General features: G+C 42.4%; 2 protein-coding genes across 2 annotated transcripts in view; one reads left to right on the top strand and one right to left on the bottom strand.

Annotated features, from left to right (window-relative positions):
• Positions 1-3,746, top strand: part of slc26a5 (solute carrier family 26 member 5) — a 79,596-nt gene extending 75,850 nt beyond the window's left edge. Inside the window, exon 18 of the mRNA XM_083659437.1 lies at positions 53-3,746. Coding sequence (XP_083515563.1) covers positions 53-201 — 149 coding nt within the window. The 3' untranslated portion in view covers positions 202-3,746. The remainder of the gene's footprint in view (positions 1-52) is intronic.
• A 143-nt stretch (positions 3,747-3,889) lies between these two features.
• On the bottom strand, positions 3,890-24,090 carry psmc2 (proteasome 26S subunit, ATPase 2). The gene is made up of 12 exons (XM_083659447.1): positions 23,943-24,090; positions 23,601-23,638; positions 23,429-23,510; positions 22,676-22,775; positions 22,378-22,509; positions 22,182-22,254; positions 21,452-21,547; positions 20,373-20,537; positions 18,484-18,571; positions 11,894-12,096; positions 11,035-11,131; positions 3,890-4,187 (listed from the first exon to the last, which is right to left on the bottom strand). The coding sequence occupies exons 1-12, from the start codon at positions 24,010-24,012 to the stop codon at positions 4,030-4,032; spliced, it is 1,302 nt and encodes a 433-aa protein (XP_083515573.1). The 5' UTR covers positions 24,013-24,090; the 3' UTR covers positions 3,890-4,029.
• Positions 24,091-24,099: the final 9 nt, after the last annotated feature.

Here is a 24,099-nt window from a genome sequence, read left to right as displayed (position 1 = left end):
GAAACGTTTGACTGGTTTTGACATATCTCATGTCTCTGCTTGGTTCTACCAGGACCTCTGCTGGCTGAGCTGGACACCTTACAGTTCTTCACGGGGGTCGTGACCCCTGACATGGTGTTCCCCACCGTTCACGACGCCGTTCTACACTGTCAACACCGGATGTCCCGCCCATCCCACGCTCTGGCCAATCAAATCACCTGATAAAAAGATGGCATCAGGGGCGGAGGGCCGAAAGGCCGAATGGCAGCAGGGAAAAGACGAGAGCGGAGCCCGGCTGCAGACGAGCTTTACGGACTGACTCGTTAACCTGAAGCGTTAAATACGAGTGATTTGCAGCCCTGTGCGGCCCAGGTCGGAATTATGTACTGTTTTCTGGATTTTAGTTTCTAGCTAACATTCCCACAGCCAGATTCCTGCGTTTCCTCTAGGCAGTGTCTGCTGAGCTTGAATTATTTAGATATAACAAATTATTTAGATATACTTTCTAGTTGTTTTGCATTTCTAGAACATTTTTCACTGTAATGCTGGATCTCAGAGAGAAGGAATTGCTTATTTTTGCCACGGTCAAGTGACTCCTAGTGGTGGGAAACTACAGTATGTAAATTGACCGGCTCTCAGTCAGTCAATATTGCAGCACAAACTGACTACAAGCTGCTTCTATGGTCTCGCCTATCTTCGTATCAGATGTTTAGTTACTGAGATGTGTTCTCCTGCTGAATATTCAAGTGTTATATTTGAACTGTCTATAGAGAGTTAAAATGAACAATGTCACAGCCTGCTTTTATCCCTGCACCATGCTTGTGAATTTTTTTTGAATTGTGCCACGGGAGTACGAGCGAAGCCATACCTCTGAAACACTGTACACATAATACCGACCTACCGATAAAAACGCCTATTAATAAAATATTTGATTTAAATGCTCAACCCATAGTACTTTCCATAAAGGAAGACCTTAGAAGGTGGTCTACCCTGCCTCTGTCCTTATGGGGCAGAGCAGAAGTGCTAAAAATTAATATTCTACCCAGACTAACTTTTTTAATCTCTTCTGTTCCATTATATATTCCAAAGCCTTGGTTTGATAATATTAACAAATTGTTCTCCTATTTTTTGTGGAAGGACAAAAAACAGAGAATCAGTTTGAAAATACTATCTTTGCCAAGAGACAGAAGGGGGTCTTGGTGTCACAGATCTGCACCTCTATTACCTTGCATTTAACGCCAGATACCCCCTAACTTGGGGCTATAATAAGGAAAGAAGTAAAGGCAGTTGGGATTGGCTGGAGGAGTCCTTGGTTAAAGACAAGAACAAATTGATATCATTGTCATCGCTGTGGTATTATCCTGACTCACCTACCAAGCTAGATAACAGTATTATCAAGTTCTCATGTGATATTAGTAAACAAATTCACACAAAGATGGGCATCACAAGAACTTTGTTAGCATCCTGCCCATTATGGCATAATCCAACCTTTAAAGCTGCAGGGAACCCATTATCAAACTATATATGGAAACAACACAATATCACAGAAATTTCCCAAATGGTAGAGAGCGGGAGGATTTTATCCTTTGAGGAGCTTAGAAGATATAAGTTGAGTACAAATAATTTTTTACAATATAACCAACTAAAATCAATCATCTTAAAGCTCCCCAAAGAACATTTGGACTATGATGTTGAGACGGATAAGAAATATAAGTCCTTAGCCTTAGGCAGAGGTACCGTCTCAGGCATGTATAAGACCTTGAATTACTCCTCCCAACATCTCAACATTCAGACACAATCACAATGGGAACAAGATTTAGGGGTTTCACTTGCACCTATAGACTGGGAAAGAATCTGGAGGGACCCTGCAGCTGTATCCAAATCAGTCAGACTCAGAGTCATACAACTGAAAATCCTTCATAAAACATATTTTACCCCCTCTAGACTTAAAACAATAGATCCAAGCTCCTCTGATCTTTGCTGGCATGGCTGTGGACAAGTGGGAACCTTGCTCCATAGCCTATGTTGTGGGACTGCCCGGCAGTCAAGTCCTTTTGGACAGAGCTACTTCACATGACTGCAGAAAAAATGAATGTAAATATATTCCCGCTTGTCCAGCAGTCTGCCTACTGGGGCATAGGACTGCACAGGCAAAGTCAAAACAAGATAGGACAATTTTGGGCCTATCATGTTTGGCTGCTAAAATAATCATTTTGCTAAACTAGAAAATACGTAAACCAAACAGTTTTACAATAGAAACATGGTTCTGAATTCCTAGGTCTTCTTCGTTTGGAACAAATCTCGGATATGAACAGGGATACTGATAACAGGTCTGGAATAAATTGGGAGCACATTTTGAATTGTGTTTCAGTCTAAAATATCAAAATTGAATATAGACCAAGACTGTGCAGCCTTATCTTATTTTTTTACCCTCCCCCCACGAACCTGTTGCCATTGTTTGGCTTTTTCCCTCGTCCAGGTCTAAAATATAGGTGCCCACTTTATAGATCAGGGAAAGGAATAATCAATGTACTGTATCCCCCACCCAAATGTTATGTGGTGATGTATGTCATTGTATTGTTCTGTAAGTTGGTATGTAGCGTGGAAATGTAGTGGTTTGACATGTTTCTTGTTCACTTTTGTTGTTGTATTGTTCGTTTATTGGTTTTGTTTAATATGAAATAAAAAAAGTTAATTACAAAAAAAGAATTGTGCCACGGGAGTACACGTCATGTTTGTACTGGCGTTCGTTATGGGGCATGTGTTTAACATGTGTTCGTTAACACATGGTAAATTTTGTCAATTTAAAAGATAACTGCAAGTCGAGAAAGTCGCAGTTTGGTAAAATTGTGGCACGCACAGCCAGTCGTGTAAGTGACGTCTCTCCCGCCAGTCCAGTATTGTTGATAGTGTGTGACGTATATTGTGCATCAAGATGTAGTTGATTGACAAAACTAAACCTTACATTGTAAGTTTCAGGAGAAACTGTGACTTTCTTGACATGCAGTTATCTTTCAAATTGACAAAATTTAACATGTGTACCCCGTGGCACAATTCAAACAGGATCAAAAAAGTAACGTATCTCTCCGTTCACCACCATTCATATTTTTTTACATGCTGGTACAGGGAGAAAAGCAGGAAGTGACATTCACTTTGCCTCTATTGCACTCTGGGTATTCATGTATTCAAGCCAGCAGAACCACCAATCACTGGTCACTTTGCAGTATGTTTGTGTTACTTAGCAGGTAGCTATACAGAGGTGCTGCCATATGAGTCACAATCAGCTTTTCATAGTATTGAACAATTCTGTGAATGCATTGACTTTCATCACCTTTTTCCTGTTATCTTTGTAAAATGCAAAAAATAATCAAGCTAAAATGTTAAAAATATCTATATTATAACTTTTACATCCACACTGAGTTTTCTTTATTTTTTTATCTGGATAGATAAATAAACTTGACTTGACTAGAGTGCAGTTTGAGACACTGAGCATCAAAAGGTTTGACTTACAATGGAGTTTTGTCTAAAGTGCCTCTACCCTGGAAATGTAAATCCTTCACTACTAAATACCCAAATATGTCAGTTTTCAGCAGAGTAAAATAAAATGATATTGAAACAAGTCTGCAGATCACGGCACACACTGTTCCCAAGAAAATCACAATTCTACCAAATTCTTGACTTGTACCGGTTACAAGTGAAATTATCAAACCCCATTGGCAAATAACTCGTTTTAAAGAAATTAGAATTTTAGGACTCAATTATATATTAAGTAGCTCGTTAAGATGGAGATATTTTGCATTGTACCTTTTCTTCTTCAAATAAAGTGGCATACAAAGATCATGTACATCTGGATAAGCAAGTTTAGTCAGATAGGACCTTGTGCAGTGCTTGAGACTCAGTGGACACAAAACTCTGGAATAATCTTTATTTTTTTAACTGATCCAAGAATGATGACAGAAAGACAGAATATTGTTTGTTAACTCAACTTTCACTTTCCTTTTCCACAACAAAAATCCAAACCATGAACGCACGCACACAAAGAGAGCGACCTCAGTTGTAAGTCATGTATCTGGGCGTGGCACTGAACTTTGCGTAGGACTTGATGACCTTATTGACGGCCTCCAGGAAGTCTTTCTCTGTGGCTATCTTCCTGCGTGCTCGGATGGCGAACATGCCCGCCTCCGTGCACACGCTGCGGATCTCAGCGCCTGGGAAGAGACAACACAGTGCTAACTTCATCTTGGTCTTTTACATCTAAACTTCATTATAAGCCAATGGGCAAAAACATCAACTTTCAGAAGCATTTGGGAAATCTATTTTTATGCCTCCGCAGGCGATAGCCAGGCCGGAGGCATTATGGATCCGGGTTGACCGTCCGTCGTATGTATGTCCGTCCGATTTTCGTTAACGCGATATCTGAGGAACGCCTTGACGGAATTTCATCAAATTCGCCTTAAACATCGACTTGGCCTCAAGGATGAACTGATTAGATTTTGGTGGTCAAAAGTCAAGGTCACTGTGACCTCTCGAACGCCATTTTCAATCTTGTCAATGCGATATCTCAGGAATGATAGAGTACTTTATTCTATCTATCTATCTATCATCATCTATCTTCATATCTCAGGAATGCCTTGATGGAATTTAATCAAATTTGCCTCAAACATCGACTTGGACTCAAGCATGAACTGATTAGATTTTGGTGGTCAAAGGTCAAGTCACTGTGATCTCTCGAACGCCATTTTCAAGCTTGTTAACGCGATATATCAGGAATGCCTTGATGGAGTTTAATCAAATTTGCCTCAAACATCGACTTGGACTCAAGGATGAACTGATTAGATTTTGATGGTTAAAGGTCAAAGTTGGAAGGTCACTGTGACCTCACACACCCAATTTCCAAGCTCTGTAATGCAACATCTCAGGAGTGCCTTGACGGAATTTCTTCCAATTTGCCTCAAATGGCGATTTGGACTGAAGAATGAACTAATGGCGGAGGCATAAACCTGCGGTGCGGTCGTTCTAGTTGTTTTTGTTTCGATTGTTTTTGTTGGATTTCAAAAGAGTGAGCTTTCTTCCTCCGTATCTGAGATATACTGTAATCTGTATCATCTGGACCCTCAACCCTAAAATCCTCACTGCCACACCAGTACTATAGTCTCGCTGACCAGCCTCCCCTTCCTTCTGTGAGAGTCGTCTGGCTGCACGGAAACAGGCTACTGGGATAAGCCCTCCCCTGCTCCCCATCGGAGCGACTGTTTCAGTCGCTGCCGGATGTCTGCTCCCTGCTTATTACAAGCTCTGTCATTGGCTCCGACCATGTAAATCGGAGCGGCTTCCGCTCCTTCCTCCCTCTGTGTCGCTATAAATAGTGCCCTGCCGCTTCAGTGAAAACAACAACGCTAACTAGCTAGCAAGCTAACGGCAGAAACCTACACGCTAGCTCATTGCTACACGCTGAAAATGGCAAATTGGATTGTTGGAAACTATTTTCCAAGGGCACTGCCGCTAAGCGCCGCCCATCGCAATTAAACAATGGAGACCTGCCCCGCCAGACTCCTCCAGCGAGACTAGTACATCTGTGACTGACTGGATATGATGCTACACTGCACCTTTGTGGTCACTTATCAGTACTACACCACTGAACAAAAACTTGATTTTTAGGCATTTGCGGTCTTCTCCAGAGCAGCTTCAAGAATCATATGATTTTCATTAGCGATTAATCCATCAATTCTATAGAAGTCTATAGAAAAACAAATTTTGTCTATAAAATGTAAAAAAAAAAAAAAAAAAAAAAAGCCATCACAAGTTACCAGAGCACAAACTGATGTCATAAAATGTCTTACTTTGTCTGACCACCAGTCAAACAAAAACAAATTATTAATTTTATAATGATATGAAACTATATAAAAATCTTTTCTTCTCAGGGCCCCCTGAAATGTGGGCTTTTCTTTCACAGATGAGAAACATCGATTTAAAGAGAGAGATATTTAAAGAGAGAGTGGTGCCCACGGAAGACCAAAGTGCTTGCGAGCCTGCGAGGTAATAACGTACTACTAGCCTACTTTTTATGAAAGACTTGGATGTGCAAATATCGCAACGCCAAACTTTCCAGCAGCAAGCTCCTGAAATGGACCAAGTGATGCTGGTAAGAATAGCGCTGCTCTGTTTATTCTCAACAGAAAAACTCTGCCTACCTGCATCTCCCCCCCCTCACGTGTCGGGAGGGCAAGCTACAGCTGCATGTAAACGGGAATATTAGTGGATTATTCATTTAGTCGGAATATTGTCATGTTCCAAATATGGGCAAAAACTGGAATATTGTGTGCATGTAAACGTAGTCACTGATGCGAAGTTGAGCAATTGTGCACTGAGTCACTCGAGCACTCCATGATGTGATCAGGGATGGTCACTCAAGCAATTGTGAGGTCATCAGTAAGTGATGTCATCAGTGATGCGAAGTTGAGCAATTGTGCATGCCAATAGTGCAGGTGAGGCCACGCAGCAGCCGAGCTGTGGGCGAGGCCACAGCGGCTGAGCTGTGTATGCGAGCCCACTCAGTGGGCGAGCCTAGGAATCGATATACTATTATTTAAATCGCTATAATATTGTATTGTGACTTAAAGGGGGACTACCCCCCCCCCCCCCCCAGATTCATTTGAAAAAACAAGGAAAGACACTCCTCTTGTCCCACTATACTCTTTGGCTGTATTCAGACCCGAATTATAAACCGGAAAAATGGATTACGTTATAAATATAGCCACGTCATAAACAACTAATCAATGCTGGCTCCGACCATGTAAATCGGAGCGGCTTCCGCTCCTTCCTCCCTCTGTGTCGCTATAAATAGTGCCCTGCCGCTTCAGTGAAAACAACAACGCTAACTAGCTAGCAAGCTAACGGCAGAAACCTACACGCTAGCTCATTGCTACACGCTGAAAATGGCAAATTGGATTGTTGGAAACTATTTTCCAAGGGCACTGCCGCTAAGCGCCGCCCATCGCAATTAAACAATGGAGACCTGCCCCGCCAGACTCCTCCAGCGAGACTAGTACATCTGTGACTGACTGGATATGATGCTACACTGCACCTTTGTGGTCACTTATCAGTACTACACCACTGAACAAAAACTTGATTTTTAGGCATTTGCGGTCTTCTCCAGAGCAGCTTCAAGAATCATATGATTTTCATTAGCGATTAATCCATCAATTCTATAGAAGTCTATAGAAAAACAAATTTTGTCTATAAAATGTAAAAAAAAAAAAAAAAAAAAAAAAAAAAAAAAAGAAGCCATCACAAGTTACCAGAGCACAAACTGATGTCATAAAATGTCTTACTTTGTCTGACCACCAGTCAAACAAAAACAAATTATTAATTTTATAATGATATGAAACTGAGAAATACAGCAAATCTCAGCATTTGTGAAGCTAGTATTTCTATCTGATAAATGACGAAAGCGCCTAAACGCTATCAAAATTGTAGTCGATCCATGTTCTGTCAATTTAATTGTTTCGGCACTACTTTCAATTAGTACAACAGCAGAATGGTCAAGAGTATTCCTGTAACCCTAGAATGATCATGGAAGAAAGAAAAGGTAGAAAGGATTATTTTTTAAGAGATGTCAACGGCCTTAAGCGCAAATTATGCTCGAGCGAAATCACCGGCGCTGACTGCGCCGAGGGGGTCGCCGCAGCTGGGCGTCCTATCGCCGCAGCTCGGCGGGGGGGGGGGGGCGTGCAGCTCCTCGAAAATGCGACTCTGCGGTGTCAACTCCTTGTTGTGAGGAATGAGGGAATGCCATTTCCTCATTTAACAGTGCTTGTCGCTCATCTAGCAAAGCCTTCTGCAGGCTCACCGGAATGAGTTTGAAATGGAGGGACAATAAAATGTCCCTCCACTGACATGATTGCAAGTTCTTGGTAAACGACACGATAACGTTTTGAACATGTACTGCAGCCAACGCGCTGAGTTAACGTTCGAGTATGCACAGTCTCGCTGTCGCCGCTGGTCGGCGGCAAGGCTCCAAGTCGAGGGTGCGCAGAACCCTGCCAGCACCTTTAGTGTGAAATTGAGTTTGGAGCCTGTGGCAGAAGACAAGAGGTGGCTGTTCTTACTACTAGGGGTGTGGGGGATCAATACAGCATAGTACAGAATCGTGATGTTTTGTGTGGCAATATATCGTATCGCATGAATGCCAAGTATTGCCATATTTTCTTAAAATTGTCAAATGCATGCAACATTTATGATAGGTTTTTATGACAGTGTTGGTATTGGTAAGTCATGGGGGTACATAATTTGCAGTTGAAAAAAGGTAATAAATCTCATTACAATCATCATCATCATATTTATTCATTCAAAATTGAGTAAGTAGGCTCTCTGTCTGCACTGTTGGTCCCACATTGAGATTTGTGATAATTTGTCAGTAATGATGTCACTGATGATGTCACAATGTCTTATGACATCATCGGTCATGTCACTCGAGCAATCGATGTCATCAGTGATGTCGCAATTGTGATGTCACTGATGATGTCACAGTGTATGACATCATCAGTCAATGTGCAAACTCTACTTTTCTCTCACTACTGATCTCTCACTCACGTCATCAGTGACTACTAGGGATGTAACAATAACCATCCCCCCCCCCCCGATTTTTTATCCCATTTTTATCCCCCATTAGTGCTAATTTTAATTTATTTATCCTGGTTGCTGCTCCACCCTCTGCCGATCTGGGGAGAGCCGAAACTGGCTCCATGCTTCCTCCGAGACATGGGCAGTAGCCAGCCGCTTCTTTTCACCTGACAGGGGAAGCTTCACTGGTAGGACATAGCACGTGGGAGGATCACGCTATTCCAACGAGTTCCCCTCCCTCCGAACAGGCGCCCTTAACGACCAGAGGAGGCACCACATCAGCAACCAGGATATTGCATGTTTTTGGGGGCACGGGGAGAAGATGCAAACTCAACACAGAAAGGCCCTTTTGACGACCCCACCCGGACCGGTTTTAATGATAACCGTGATAAAATTCCTTACGAGAACCGTACAGTTTCAAATTTTCATTATCATTAAAACCGTGGTACCGTGCTTTGAAAAACATGGTAAATAAATACTGTCATCATCAACTAAAGTTGGCAACAGTCTCCCAGATGTAAACGTGCAGCCTTAGAGAAATTATTTCAGTGAGTATCAATCCTTTTTGGGTCTGAGTTTTCAATATAAAATGTTGTAAAATGATTTCAGTGTCTCAGTACTTTTTGAACATTTTCAGCAATTTTTTACTAATACCGTGATAATACGATAACTGATCATTTTGGTCACGATAATCGTGATGTGAAATTTTCATACAGGTAAATCTTTAGTGCCTACGTTCACGTGCACACAATATTCCACTATTATTCGGAAAATGACAATATTCTGAATTTGATAAGGGTCATGTAAACAGCATATTCCAGTTGCATTTTCAGAATTTGGCCTTTTTCCGATTAAGACGTTTGTTATTCCAGTATTATTCTGGTTTTATGAGGATTCTTTGATCATGTATACAGTGCGGAATATGCGTCTCAATCAGGGTTTTTACTGCCGTTTGCGACGCATGTTGCCTATTTGTGGTCAGCTGATGTGTGCTAGAAAGCACTAGAAGAGGCGATATAATCATATAATCGATCATCTCTGGCATGCGAAAAGAAAAGCCCACATTTCAGGGGGCTTTTCTTTTCTTCTCAGGGCCCCCTGAAATGTGGGCTTTTCTTTCACAGATGAGAAACATCGATTTAAAGAGAGAGATATTTAAAGAGAGAGTGGTGCCCACGGAAGACCAAAGTGCTTGCGAGCCTGCGAGGTAATAACGTACTACTAGCCTACTTTTTATGAAAGACTTGGATGTGCAAATATCGCAACGCCAAACTTTCCAGCAGCAAGCTCCTGAAATGGACCAAGTGATGCTGGTAAGAATAGCGCTGCTCTGTTTATTCTCAACAGAAAAACTCTGCCTACCTGCATCTCCCCCCCCTCACGTGTCGGGAGGGCAAGCTACAGCTGCATGTAAACGGGAATATTAGTGGATTATTCATTTAGTCGGAATATTGTCATGTTCCAAATATGGGCAAAAACTGGAATATTGTGTGCATGTAAACGTAGTCACTGATGCGAAGTTGAGCAATTGTGCACTGAGTCACTCGAGCACTCCATGATGTGATCAGGGATGGTCACTCAAGCAATTGTGAGGTCATCAGTAAGTGATGTCATCAGTGATGCGAAGTTGAGCAATTGTGCATGCCAATAGTGCAGGTGAGGCCACGCAGCAGCCGAGCTGTGGGCGAGGCCACAGCGGCTGAGCTGTGTATGCGAGCCCACTCAGTGGGCGAGCCTAGGAATCGATATACTATTATTTAAATCGCTATAATATTGTATTGTGACTTAAAGGGGGACTACCCCCCCCCCCCCCAGATTCATTTGAAAAAACAAGGAAAGACACTCCTCTTGTCCCACTATACTCTTTGGCTGTATTCAGACCCGAATTATAAACCGGAAAAATGGATTACGTTATAAATATAGCCACGTCATAAACAACTAATCAATGCTGGTGGTCCGTATGGAAACAGTGTTACTCGAAATGGTTAAAAGTTATATCAATTTGGTTATTCAGTGGCGTTTTACTGCCATGTAAGATAACTACCTAGCTAGCATTAGCCACACTAGCCAATTACCTACAACGCCTCGCGTTGTCACAGCACCCAGAAAGGGCTCACGCGACATTTAATGCATAATAAAGTATACTGATAATATACAATTAGATTGACATTGAAGTACACCACGTGCAAACACCACCGTGACTTAACGATGTCCCAAATCAGCCATGCACTTTTGCTGCTGAACACAATACACTTTGTACAATTGTAACAATTTGGTCTCAAATGTGGCGATTTTGACCAGAATCCTTCACATACCACCCCAAAAGCCATATACATTGATTAAAAGCTGAAAAAAAGTGTTTTGGGGGTTAGTTACACTTTAAGTATCGTGATATCATCATGTCATGGGGTGATTCCCAGCCCTAGTTCTTACCGGTGCTGTTGGGGCAGAGACGAGCCAGCAGCTCAAAGCGAATGTCTCTCTCCACACTCATGGAGCGGGCGTGGATCTTGAAGATGTGCGTACGACCCTGAAACACAGACCCAGGGACAACTCTCAAATGAGATCCCATTCGATGTGCAGAAAGAGTTCATGTCTTGAAAATTTACGAGAATTAACCATAATTTAAAAGAAACAGACAACACAACAAGAAACCAAGGAAATGATGACTATCTACACACAGGGAATCTGTACTTATCCCAGACAAACATGACAACTGTGCAAGTTACCAGAGATGTACCTAGTCTCAAAGCGCAGCGATTCGACGTAATACTTGAGTCTGGGGAGAGACTACCAGAGGTGTGATTTCAGCCACCCGTTTCCCCTTTTCACCCGAAACTTTAAACTTTTAGCTGCGACCAGCAGCGCTTTTACAGGTTGCTCCATCAGTTGGATGGTCCGTCCACAAAAATTTCTCCACCCTTTGGCAGCCACAGTTCACCCTAGGAGGCTGAAATTTGGCATGGAGGTCAAGCGTGTGTGTAAAGGTGTGTGTTTGTGTTCATGCCAATTGGTGTGGGGAGGAATTTGCAAAATGCAGGATGGCAGAGGCAGAGTAGGGTGGGCCCTGCCCCTGCCATCCTGCATTTTGGAAATTCATGGTGGGGTGTGTGTGAATGCATTAATGCGTGGATGCATGTAGTGTACGTACGTGGTCACGGCTATTGCGAATTCACGCTTGTTTGATTCAATAGTACTTCCGTACTCCTGCTGTTATCCTGCTTTTGTTTTGTCATTTGTTCCTCATCACATCCTCGATAAGCCAGTTTGTGAGCCGGGGTGCGGTGCTCACCTCCAGGTCGGGCAGGCTGAACTCGATCTTGCGGTCCAGGCGTCCGGGCCTCATGAGCGCGGGGTCCAGGGTGTCGGGCCGGTTAGTGGCCATCAGCACCTTGATGTTGCCTCGCGGGTCGAAGCCGTCAAGCTGGTTGATGAGCTCCAGCATCGTCCTCTGGACCTCATTGTCTCCGCCGGCGCCGTCGTCAAAACGTGCGCCTGGAAGGGTTCAGAAGGATGGAAGAGTTTCTCAGTTACAGCGAAGACAGAAATATCTTCCACACAAGGTGATTTCCTGGTCTAAAGTTCTACTCAGAGGACTGGTGTTACGTTGGGACCTCATGCTAATTAATTACTGCCCACACCAGGGTTCATACAGACATTACAAAACGAAACTCAAGGACTTTCAAGCACAATTTTTTCCATTTTCAAGGACTTCAAATCAAAATTGATTTTCAAATATAGATTTGGCCCAAAAGGGGCATCAAATTTGCATTATTTTACATTTAGTCTTTAACAAGTTAATTCTATTATCAATCTTGTGAGAATGGGATGGGAAAATATTTGTCTAAATATTGTTTTGACTTTGAACAGATGCTCATACCTCAGTAAGTGCCTTTTGTCTTTAACTCATTCACCGCCAAAGACGTCTTTGACGTGTTATCAGGAATAGCCATCCACGCCAAAGACGTGTTTGACGTGTTTTTGTTTTTATTAGTGCAGCGCGTAGTTCAAAGACTTCCCCAGCCTGTGACATGTTATCAGGTCCCTAGCCTCAAAGTCAAGCCGACAACACGTTATCAAACACATACCGCAGCTGTTGTTTTGAAATGAGCAGGAGCAAAAACAGAAAACGGAGAAACGCGCTTCCTTGTGCAGAGGAGAAACGCCATTGAAACACCCCTCGGCACGCTGCACGAACTGATCGGCTTGCTGCAGGGCAGCGGACATCGATCAGTTGTAGTCAAACCCGTGACCAACATGATCGATCCTGGTCCCTGGACCCCGTTCCTGTGTCCCAGCCCGAAAGAGACGAGACGGAGTCACAACTGTGTGAGGAGGAGGAGAACAGCAGCCTCGCCACAGAAATGGCTTTCACACAGAGCCAAGCAGCACGGCCACTTTCCTGTCGAGGGCAAGGAAGACTGGATTCCAATGCGACAGGACCCGGATGATCTCGCGGTAAGGAGTGTGTGTGTGTGTGTGTGTGAGAGAGAGACTACACTGATCTCTGCATTCTATTCTATGATCACACTCACTCACACTGAGTAAACTGTATTGTTGAATGTAAAAAAAGCACTTCATGTATATATATATATATATATATTTTTTTTTTTTGTCATTTGTGTCATAACGAATAATATTTACATGTCTGATGTCAATACAGTTCAAAATAAAAGAATTGAGAGCGAGTTCTGCCTGAGATTGTGTGATTTACAAAAATGCCATTTTCTGCAATTTATCTTCTCAGAGAGACCTTTTTGGTGAAAACAGGGTGTATATAAATGGCTATAAGTAGAGTACAGAACATGCTAAAAGCTCACTTTTTTTTTCCTGGTGAACCCAGAGACGTACATCTTCATTTTGAGGTATTGCAAATCACTTTGGTGCTAATAGATAATTTACTGTGGGTCTTGAAAGATGACCAACAATTATGAAAATCTTTGGCCTGTGCTAAATATTGGCAGTCCTAAACTGGCCATGAATGAGTTAATACCAACTTTGGTCAAAATATAAGACGTGACAGTCACTGACAGACAGCGTTATGTGGTTCATGTGAAATTCAAGGACTTTTAAGCACCTTTTAAAAAAGGGGCTATTTTCAAGGTATTCCAGGACTTGATTTTTTCCCCTCAAAATCCAAGCACTTCAAGCACCTTGGCAGAACCCTGCCACACGCTTTATTACGTGAAACAGATTTGCACAAGATAGCCAAATTCACAGAAATCAATGTTGCTATGGATACAATTGTATAAAAGGTAAAGTTTTTTTTATTTCTTGATTTAGCAAAGCAAAACTGGAATTTGCTGCACAAAATGCACTTAAAAACCTTCCCATAGAGTTCCAGAATCAGAATCCTTTTATTTGCCAAGGTATGTTTTCACATACTAGGAATTTGTCTTGGTGCACTGCTTATTAACATTGATAAGAACAAATATACAAGACATAAACAAATAAAATATAAAGGATCTAAAGAGATTATAAAATATTATAAAAGGGATTCCGCACTGCTGCCTCCATTTTACTTGCAGAGTTTATACTGACATTTATTTTGTTTCCTTTTCTGCCCGTTTGTTGAGCACTTTGTAACTTTTGTTTTGAAAAGTACTACATATAAACTTTATATTATGGTATTATGTCAGGAAGACAGAAATTAAACATTATTAAATGGCAAAACAAATTATGAAATAGAAATTAGTTTGTTTCGCATATAATTAGATTCAACAATGACTATTACAAATATTACTATTACAACTATTACACTTCACATCTCCAGGTAACATTAGTCCAGACCTGCCAACCTTGGGGAAATAATTTGAGTACCACACACCGGCACTGCTGCGTCACACCGCATCATGTGGTATGTGGTATGGTCATGTTGGATTGACAAAAGGCCTTCGATACAGTGGACCATAGCATTTTATTAATGAAATTGGGTTTCGGGGAGTTGGCCCTTAACACATTCACTGCCAGCCATTTTTTTTTTACTGTAGGTAGCTTCTGCCAGAGGGTTTTTTTGAGGATTCTGGCTCATCTTTCAAGACCCGAGGATTCTTTTCTGCTAAGATTTTGTGAACACAAAATATCTCAAAAGAACTAATAGAATGTGTGCTTTCTCTGTCTAAAAGAGTTAGTTTGTAGAGTTAGTAGTTATGTAGGCATTAGCACTTTAATACAGCATGGTTTCAGCGTCTGAAGATTTAAGCTGAGATAAATAGCTTTTTGTGAAATTCGATAGAACAGTCACTTTAACCATTCATTTTTGGCATCAGTAAGACGTCAGACATCTAAACAATAGTTTTGAACAGTAATTTCCTCCATAACAGCAGGAAACACCCCTCTACTTCAAACTCCTCCCTCCGTGTGTGTTCTTCTTGGCTGCAGCGGGCGTGTCACAAGCGAGTTGCTGCTGCTCCTGTCTGCTGGCGGCCGCTGGGCAAGTCTGGATGGGCTCGCTCGTTTCTTGGGGTTTCGGTTGAGAAACCCCAAGAAACGGGGTTTCTTTTGCGATTCTGGTCTTATTTATGCTGCGTGTTTCAAAGTGTGTTACACCCATAATCTATTATGCAAATTTGCCATCCCCCACCGCCAGCAATCAGCGCGAAAGCGAAAGCGTTTTCGCCAATCCATTTTACTGTATGAGAATGGTTTCATCGCGCTTTTTCTAGAATGGAGAGCACTGTCGCCACTTAGTGGGTCGGTGGAATGGGTTGTACACGTTCGGTGGCTCCAATATTTTTATAGGAGACGTGGGGGGCGTTGATCCACGTCCCACCGTCAAAAAAAAAAAAAAAAAATTTAAGCCGAGATATCTCGTCATTGGCAGTCAACCGTTGGATTTTGTAAGCCGAGATATCTCGTCAATGGCAGTGAACGTGTTAATTGGGTCAACTCCTACCTATCAAATCGCACTCAAATGGTGGACGTTAACGGTACTCTCTCTGAGTCTAGATTCCTGGGATGGGGGGTGCCCCAGGGGAGCATCCTTGGTCCGTTATTCTTTTTATTATATGTAAATGACTTTAAATCGGCCACCTTTTGTAACCTTTTTTTATATGCTGATGATTCAGTCTTGTTAGTATCACAGTGATAAATCTGTTGTGGAAAACACACTTGGTGACAAACTTAAAAATGTATGTGAATGGCTTTCAGATAACAGATTATCCCTCCATCTGTGGAAGACTGAAGCCATTATGTTCGGTTCCAAGATTAAATTGGCCAGGTGTCCAGGTTTTGAGGTGAAGATTGGAGAGTCCCTCATAACTGCAAAGAACAATGTAAACTATTTAGGCTGTATTCTGGACTAGGGATGTTCATTTTGAAAAAAATTCAAAATCGATAATCGGTGAAAATTAACGATCAATTATCGATTATCGATCATATTAATACTTCGAAAATTTTCGATTTTCAATTTTTTTACAAAATGAATGCCTATGGCAGAAAATACGAAAGACAACGTGTTCTCCTCAATGAACTCTTTATTTCAATGTGTCTCCTTTCCAACACTGCTGTCCCCGGCGCATGCCGGTGTGAATTTCCCATGTTTAAAACAGTTTTGTTGGCACAAAGGCCCGTGCCCAGCCAGAAAACTAGAGACTATATGAAGCTCCACCTCACGTTAGTCGGCTGTGCAATGGAGTGGGGCGAGGAGGAACGAATTCCACCCAAACCTAGTCAATTTTTTTTTTTTTTTTTTTTTTTAATAATTAAAAAAATCGATCCAAATGCGATCAATTATCGATTTTCGATAATTGATGAACATCCCTATTCTGGACAAATGTTTATCTGGTGAAAATATGGCTGTAAAGGACCTCATCAAGATAAACGGCAAAATAAAGTTCCTCGTTAGAAAGGCTTCCTTTCTGGACAGCCCAATTCTACACACTCTGGCAGGGGCTCTAGTTCAGAGTCACTTTGATTATGCTGCCATCTCCTGGTATTCAGGACTACCACAGTGTCTAAAAAACAAATTTCAAACAGCACAAAACAAACTGATTCGAGTCATCTTAAAGGCCCACCCACGTACTCATCTAACCAATGCACATTTTAAACGGCTTAATTGTAATTTTTATTGTAAACTTATGTTGGCCTTTAAAATTGTTAAAAGTCTGGTGCCAAAGTACCTCATAAATTATTTCTCGCTGGTAGGTGTTTCTCATGATTATTTTACTAGAGGCAGCGCAACTGATTTTATTCCGATTCATTTTAAAAGCTTGATGGGGAAAAACTCATTTATGTACAGTGCCTCGTACATTTTATTATTATTAAATTGGGGCGGCTTTAGCTCAGGAGGTAGAGCGGGTTGGCCAATGACGCAAGGGTTGGCGGTTCGATCCCCGCTCCCTCCCAGCTGCTGTCGTTGTGTCCTTGGGCAAGACACTTAACCCTCCTTGCTCCCGATGGTGTGTAGGCACCCTGCGTGGCAGCCTGTCGCCATCGGTGTATGAATGGGTGAATGTAGACTATCTACTGATTGTAAAGCGCTTTGGATAAAAGCGCTATATAAATGCAGGCCATTTACCATTTACCATATTATTTATTTGTATTTATTGCCTCGTCAAAAACTGGGGGGAAAAGTTTGCTTGACACAAAACAATCGTTTGCCTTGAGGGCATATAATTAACGTATGTTACTAGCGTTATCACATTCGCTAACCTGACTCTCTTTCAGTCACGGTGTTTGGCCAAGTTGGACTCCCTTCGCCTGCATAGTTTTGAAACATCGTTTACAGACAGGCTGTGTTGTGTCCGTAGGCTTGCCCTGACAGTAAGCAAAGTAATTCCATATTTTGCTCTGTGCATCTGCTTTATCCACAAGCTGTGGTCGTTTGTAAAGACTGCAGCAGCCATGTTTGAGAGGCGGGAAAAAACAATTGTTTACACGCCCACGGCAAGGAGTTGAAGCCAAAGTCATGACCCGCCCTCCTCTGCCTCTGATTGGCTAGAGACTCATTCCTTTCGTCAATTGGGCAGATTATCACCACAGGGTGAAGTAGGATTCACAATACAGAACACACTATGCTGCCTTCCACACAACCTTTGGATTTTCTGGCCTCCTATTAGGAAAAGTGCACTGAAAAATCTACCCCCACTAGGCTGGGAATCAGTTGCCTGATGTCACACAACAATGGCCGCAACCATGGAGTATGTAGTCCAAAGTATTAAGTGCCTAAATAAAATGTATAATAGAGTATGTTACCTCATGTGTCGTTGCTGCTCCTCATTTTCTTTTAAATATGCAAGGAGGGTGCTCTGCTCGTTGTTAAGCTGTCTTGCCATTTGCCAAACAAAACAAAGTTTGTCGCGGTCCGCCATGTTTCTTGCTTGCGTTTTGCCTTTGTGCTCTGGAATGCTTTGAAGGTTTTCCACTGGGAAACACCCACGTCCCAGATGTCTGGAATTCAGCATTAGATATTGCATGTGCACCATTGAGTTCAATGTACTGCCTTATTGCCTTATTACTGCCTTATTGCTTACTCAGTACTGCCTTATTGCTTGTTGTGTCTCTTGTTGTTTTTGCACTCATATGCCCTGTTATATTTGTACTATGTTGTAAACAGAGTCCACAGCACAAGAATTTCACACGTGATACTTGTACCACGGAGTGACAATAAAAAAATCTTGAATCTCTTGAATCTTGAATCACAGGCATCAATGCCGTTTTGTGTAGTTTTAATGGACAAATCGTACCAGCGTACATTGATGCCAAAATGCGTGCATGGTACAAAAAATGCGTGCAGGTTGGCAGGTCTGTTAGTCCCGTGTGAATAGGCCATGAGGAAGGTTAAAGCCATGTCTGAAGAATCATAAAACATATACATTGTATTTTGTACACCACATAGCTGACTTTACAGAAGATAGAATGGGACTGTGAACCAAACTCTACCTCCAATAGCATCGATTTCATCAAAGAAGATAAGGCAGGCCTTCTTGGTCCTGGCCATCTCAAACAGCTCACGCACCATCCTGGCTCCCTGGGAAACAAAGAAATAAAGGGGGAAGACCAGGATTACACACACAAACTAGAACGACCACACCGCGCAGTGGCGTAACGTCATTGCCATGGGCCCCAGTGCAAATATTTGCTCTGGGCTCTACCTACTAACAATTATATTGTTATAGAAAATATGGACTCACTCATTATTTTTTTCCGTCAGGCAGATTGTTAGCCGTCTATTGTGCATCTAAACAAGAGGGCCGGCTACGCTACGTGAAGGGATATTGCTCCTCTCTTGCTCCAACTCCATATATGGTCAATGATGTCACCAGAACCTCACAGGAGACTCTGCTGAAGACACGTTGGAAAGAGAACGCGTTCGTATTTTCCCATACGATGACGCCAATCCACTGAATCCAGTAAACTAAACTTAAAGCTAATAGCATTTGTTAGCCTAGTAAGGTACACGAGGGCAAGTGCTGACTGCATAATACAGCATCGAGGTTTATTTGGAGTCGGACTGCAGCAGAAACCTTAAGTACGTTACGTCTCCCCAAAGCGAGACTCGCTTTTCATGGGCCCTTGACAGCTGTGGGCCCCGGTGCACTGCACCGCCGATCGTTACACCAGTGGCACCGCAGATATATGCCTCCGCCAACAAGTGAGCAGTCGACAATCGACATCCATGTCTATCCAGAGTTCCAGACTTTGACGTTTGAGCCAAAAGTGACAAAATTCCATCAAGACGTTACTGAGATATGGTGTTACCGAGTGTTACGGCCTCCACATACATAAATAAAACAAGGCTCAAGTGGAGAACACACGCAACACCGAGCTTGAAAATGGCGTTCGTGAGGTCACAGTGACCTTAGTCTCGCTGGCCAGCCTCCTCTCCCTTCCGTCCGAGTAGTCTGGCGCCGCAGGTCTCCATAGTGGGATTGCGATGGGCGGCGCTTAGCGGCAGTGCAATTGGAAAAAAGTTTCAAACAATCAAACTTGCCGTTTTCAGCGTGTAGCAACGAGCTAGCGTGTAGGTTTCTGCCGTTAGCTTGCTAGCTAGTTAGCGTTGTTGTTTTCACTGAGGCGGCAGGGCACTATTTACAGCGACACACAGGGAGGAGGGAGCGGAAGCCGCTCTGATTGACATGGTCGGAGCCAATGACAGAGTTTGTAATAAGCCGGGAGCGGACATCCGGCTGCCAACGAAACAGTCGCTCGAATGGGAGAGCAGAGTAGAGCAGGGGAGGGTTTATCCCAGTTATGGAGACCTGTGGCGCCAGACTCCTCGGACGGAAGGGAGAAGAGGCTGGCCAGCGAGACTACAGTGACCTTGACCACCGACCACCAAAATGTAATCAGTTCATCCTTGAGTCCAAGTGGACGTTTGTGCCAAATGTGCCGAGATTCTGTAAAGGCATTCCTGAGATATTGTATTAGCGCCTAGAAAATGGCGTTCGTGAGGTCACAATGACCTTGAACCTTGGAGTCCAAGTGGACATTTGGGCCAAATGTGATGAAATTTTGAGTTAACGAGCTTGGAAATGGCATTCGTGAGGTCACAGTGACCTTGAACGTTGAACGTTGACCTCCAGTCCAAGTTGAAGTTTGAGGCAAATTTGTTGATAATAGGGAAACCCTAGGCTCGCCTGCAGTGCGGGCTCATAGGCATTGTGACATCATCACTGGGACAAAAATTTAATCAGACAGAGCCCACTTGCTCACTTTTATATAAAGGAAGGATTCCGTCAGAACATCGGATGGACGGCCTAAAGAGGGCTTGCCTTGGAGGAATGCCTTGCTCAAGAGCGGGGAGTGTGTTTATCTGCTGGCATCCTCACCTCTCCAACATACTTCTGCACCAGCTCGGAGCCGATGACTCTGATGAAGCAGGCGTCGGTGCGGTTTGCCACGGCTCTGGCGCACAGCGTCTTCCCCGTGCCGGGCGGCCCGAACAGCAGCACGCCCTTAGGAGGCTCGATGCCCAGATTCACAAAGCGCTCCGGCTGGAGAGGAACACAGTAAAACACATTCACAAAGTGCTCAGGCTGGAGAGGAAGAACACAGTAAAACACAGGAGGGAACATCAGCCTCTTCCACATGGAAAAGAAGAGCTCCGTTTCATTAAGTGAGGTAAACTAGACTGAACTGGAAACTTGAGTCTGGATTTAGAATGAATCAGTGCAGAGCTGAAATGTGTGCGTTATGGTTATGCAGTGGGCAGCAAAAACAAACAAACAACAAACAAACAAAACAAAAAAAAAATATATTTGGCTGAATTTGGTTAACGGCAAGGATACGTGTCGTTCACACAGTGACTCAAAATCTCCCAATTCAGATTGTTCCCTCGCATATGTGATGCAGATCAATCAGTGTGAACAGCAAAAAGCTGCATTGAGTCTTATTTTGACTGGATCACATGGATATGAGGTACAAAATCTGATCTTGATGCATGAGACATGATCAGGATGTTGTAATTTGTCAGTGTTGCCATGACAATCAGTACGGTAAATCTTATGGCATTCACCTGAGACAACCGTCAGAATTTTGGTGTCATGGCAGCTTGGCTGAGCAGAGTTAACATGGAGGACAACGACACAACGATGGATACAAATGAAAAGCAAATCGACCTGGTTGGTATTTGTGGAGAGACCCCACAATTTAGGCAAAACTCTGTGACAGACTGTCAATGAAATGTGTTGGAAACAGGTGGGAGAAGTATAGCTACAGTCTTTTGTTATTGTTACCCTGCTCGTCTTTTTGACGTTATCGTCAGTTCATATTGGTTTCAGATATGCAGATTATGCTATATGCAGTCATCCAAAAAGACTATAGTGTGTCATCACTTTAGTTTACACTAATTAGAAAGACAATACAGTGAGGAAGAGGTTAGTGTTGGAAGAGGTTAGTGAATACTCACATGTAGCAGCGGCGTCTCCACCACCTCCCTCAGCTTCTCTATCTGTTCCTTACATCCACCCACATCGCTGTAGGTGACATCAGGCTTCTCCTCCACCTACCAGACATGGAGGAAGAGGCGTTATTAGAGCTACTGTATGTGAGGAAGAACTACACCATCTATAATCAACTGCTGTGGTGGGTGATTCAGTAATAAGACTGAGGATTATTGGAAATCTTTCAATACTGGTGCTAAAACTAACGGTTTTATAACAATACTGTACTTATTTCAATACCTCTGTTGAATCAAAGACACTTTCATTATACAAAAAAGTAAACTAAAAGTAAGCTCAGTCCCTGTGGATTGGAGTACCTTTGAGGCCTAGCGCTACATGATATTTATTTATGAAAATCTATTTTGGTTTTGTTTTAAAGTCCCAACAGTGAAGTCCAATGCACTTCATAAATGTTTGGAATAAAAGGGTCCTGGTGATCAACAGTGAAGGACAGTGTACATAGCAAAACTTTTTACCTGAGCACTTCAAACAGACTACTTGAAGTAAGACACTGGAGCACTCACTGCACCCCCTGCAAGAAACGTCCACTGAAGACTGTGCTCCAATGTCTTACTTCGGGTAGTCTGTTTGAAGTGCCCAGGTAAAAAGTTTTTCCCTTTTTTGTCTTTTATTGGAATTGAGATATGAATTGCAATACATGTTAACAAATTTGACTGTTTACATAATTTCTCACACCTGCATCATGGTGACAGTGGGGTCAATTTTAGGAGGCAGAGGAATGTGGATCTGGTACTTGTTCCTGTCAACACTAAAGAGAGACACACGTAGAGTTAAAAATATCAGCGTAGGCAAAGACTAATCAGACAGGTGAGCTAAGTGAGATTTTTTTTTAAATAATATTTCATATGTTTGAATAATAATTCTGTCTTACCCGACTCTCATGCCCTCCTCTATGTCAGTCGGAGCCACCTGGTCGCTCAGGTCCACCACAAACTTTGCAAACTGTTTTACATTTATGATGTACTTGGGATCCTCAGAGTCTGCGTTGATGATCTTTGTGCATCTGTTAGCATAATCACAAGAGAATGCACATAATTGCAGAATGCAGTGAATTCTAGCATATTCGGCACACACATTACGCCCATCACATGTGTTGATGGAAAAAATAATGGTTTATGTGCTGTACCAAGTTTTAATGTAAATACGAGATGATGAGCTTCTTGCCGTACCTTGCCACCTGCAGCGGCTGCTCGCTCTGCAGAGTCTGTTTGTCAGCAGCCAGATCCCAGAGAGCTGGAGGAGCCAGGCCGGTGTCTGACTCCTTAATGCCTAGCAGAGCCACAGAACATGACAGTGACTTAAAACACACAACACAGCATCCAGTCTGAAACCAGCTCAGACATGCCCATGGATCTTCTGCTGGTACCAGTCATGGTAGCCCCAAAGTGACCCTACTACTGTACTCCATGTATGTGTGTGTGTGTGTATATATATATATATACTGTGTATATATATATATATATATATATATATATATATATATATATATATATATATATACACACACACACACACACACACACACACACACACACACACACACATACATATACTTGTATACATATATTATGTATACTTAAATGATACTGCTGCATGAAACAACCGTTCAAAAGCAGTCTTTCCACAGCCTGTGCCGTATTTAGGAGAGGAGAAGCTTCCTAGTGCCGACAGGAACCTTGGGAGTTTTCATGACATGTTCTGCTTCCCAGGTGTGCTGGATTTGATGATTTGATCACTGACACATATATATATATATATATATATATATATATATATATATATATATATATATATATATATATATATATATATATATACACACACATATACAGTAGTGGGGTCACTTTGGGGCTACAGTTACAGAAGAAAACACTGTTGGACTGTCAGTATAGTAAGCCGACACAAAGGCCCAAATCACATACCTGTCAGCTCATTGATCTTCTTGAGCAGATTCTGGATGTCATCGTCCACTTGTTTGATCTGTCTGGAGTATGTGCTTTGGCCCTGTCGACATACAACAAATATGACATTACAGAAGCTTAACATGAAGCAAAACATGCCCACTTTCATTTTCACAAGTTCTATGTTACTTACATAAGTTTTCAACAGGGCAATGTCCCCTTCATCCAAAGCTGTTATGAAGATGAAAAACAAGTCATGAGATTGAACTGACGATGAATCGACAAAAACGAAATGCATGTTTTTGACATGACCACATTAGTAAAGGTTTACGTCTTCTCATATGACCTGTTAACTCGCATTATGCTTTGTATGTTAAACATACCAAGTGTAATAAATGTAATAACGTAGGTTATTTTAGCCATGTGAAAAAGCCTAGCAATGAGCAGCAAGCTAAGCTAACGTTAGGTTAGCTGGGTTAGTAAGGTTAGTGTTAGCTAACTAATGGTGTTTACAACTATTTTCAGAGATATTTACATCTGATGGGCCCGTCATCCTTCTCCTCTTCTTTGACCTTCCTTTGGTCGCCTCCCAAATAATCCGGCATGTTTTATGGTAATAAAATGTAGCTAGCTCCCGATTTTTTTTTGCTGCTGCAGCTGTACAATTACACAGCAGGTTTGAACTTCCGCTA

Source organism: Poromitra crassiceps (assembly GCF_964638095.1).
Source record: "Poromitra crassiceps genome assembly, chromosome: 2".
NCBI lineage: Eukaryota > Metazoa > Chordata > Actinopteri > Beryciformes > Melamphaidae > Poromitra > Poromitra crassiceps.
Note: the sequence above shows the minus strand (reverse complement) of the source record. Positions and strands in the feature narration are given on the sequence as shown.

Excerpts from the sequence above, each read along its gene's own strand:
- psmc2 (XM_083659447.1), bottom strand. The coding sequence starts at position 24,012 with ATGCCGGATTATTTGGGAGGCGACCAAAGGAAGGTCAAAGAAGAGGAG. Across the intron at positions 23,511-23,600 it reads TTGCCCTGTTGAAAACTTAT|GGCCAAAGCACATACTCCAG; the intron begins GTAAGTAACATA and ends GTATGTCGACAG. Across the intron at positions 20,538-21,451 it reads TGGAGACGCCGCTGCTACAT|CCGGAGCGCTTTGTGAATCT; the intron begins GTGAGTATTCAC and ends GTTCCTCTCCAG.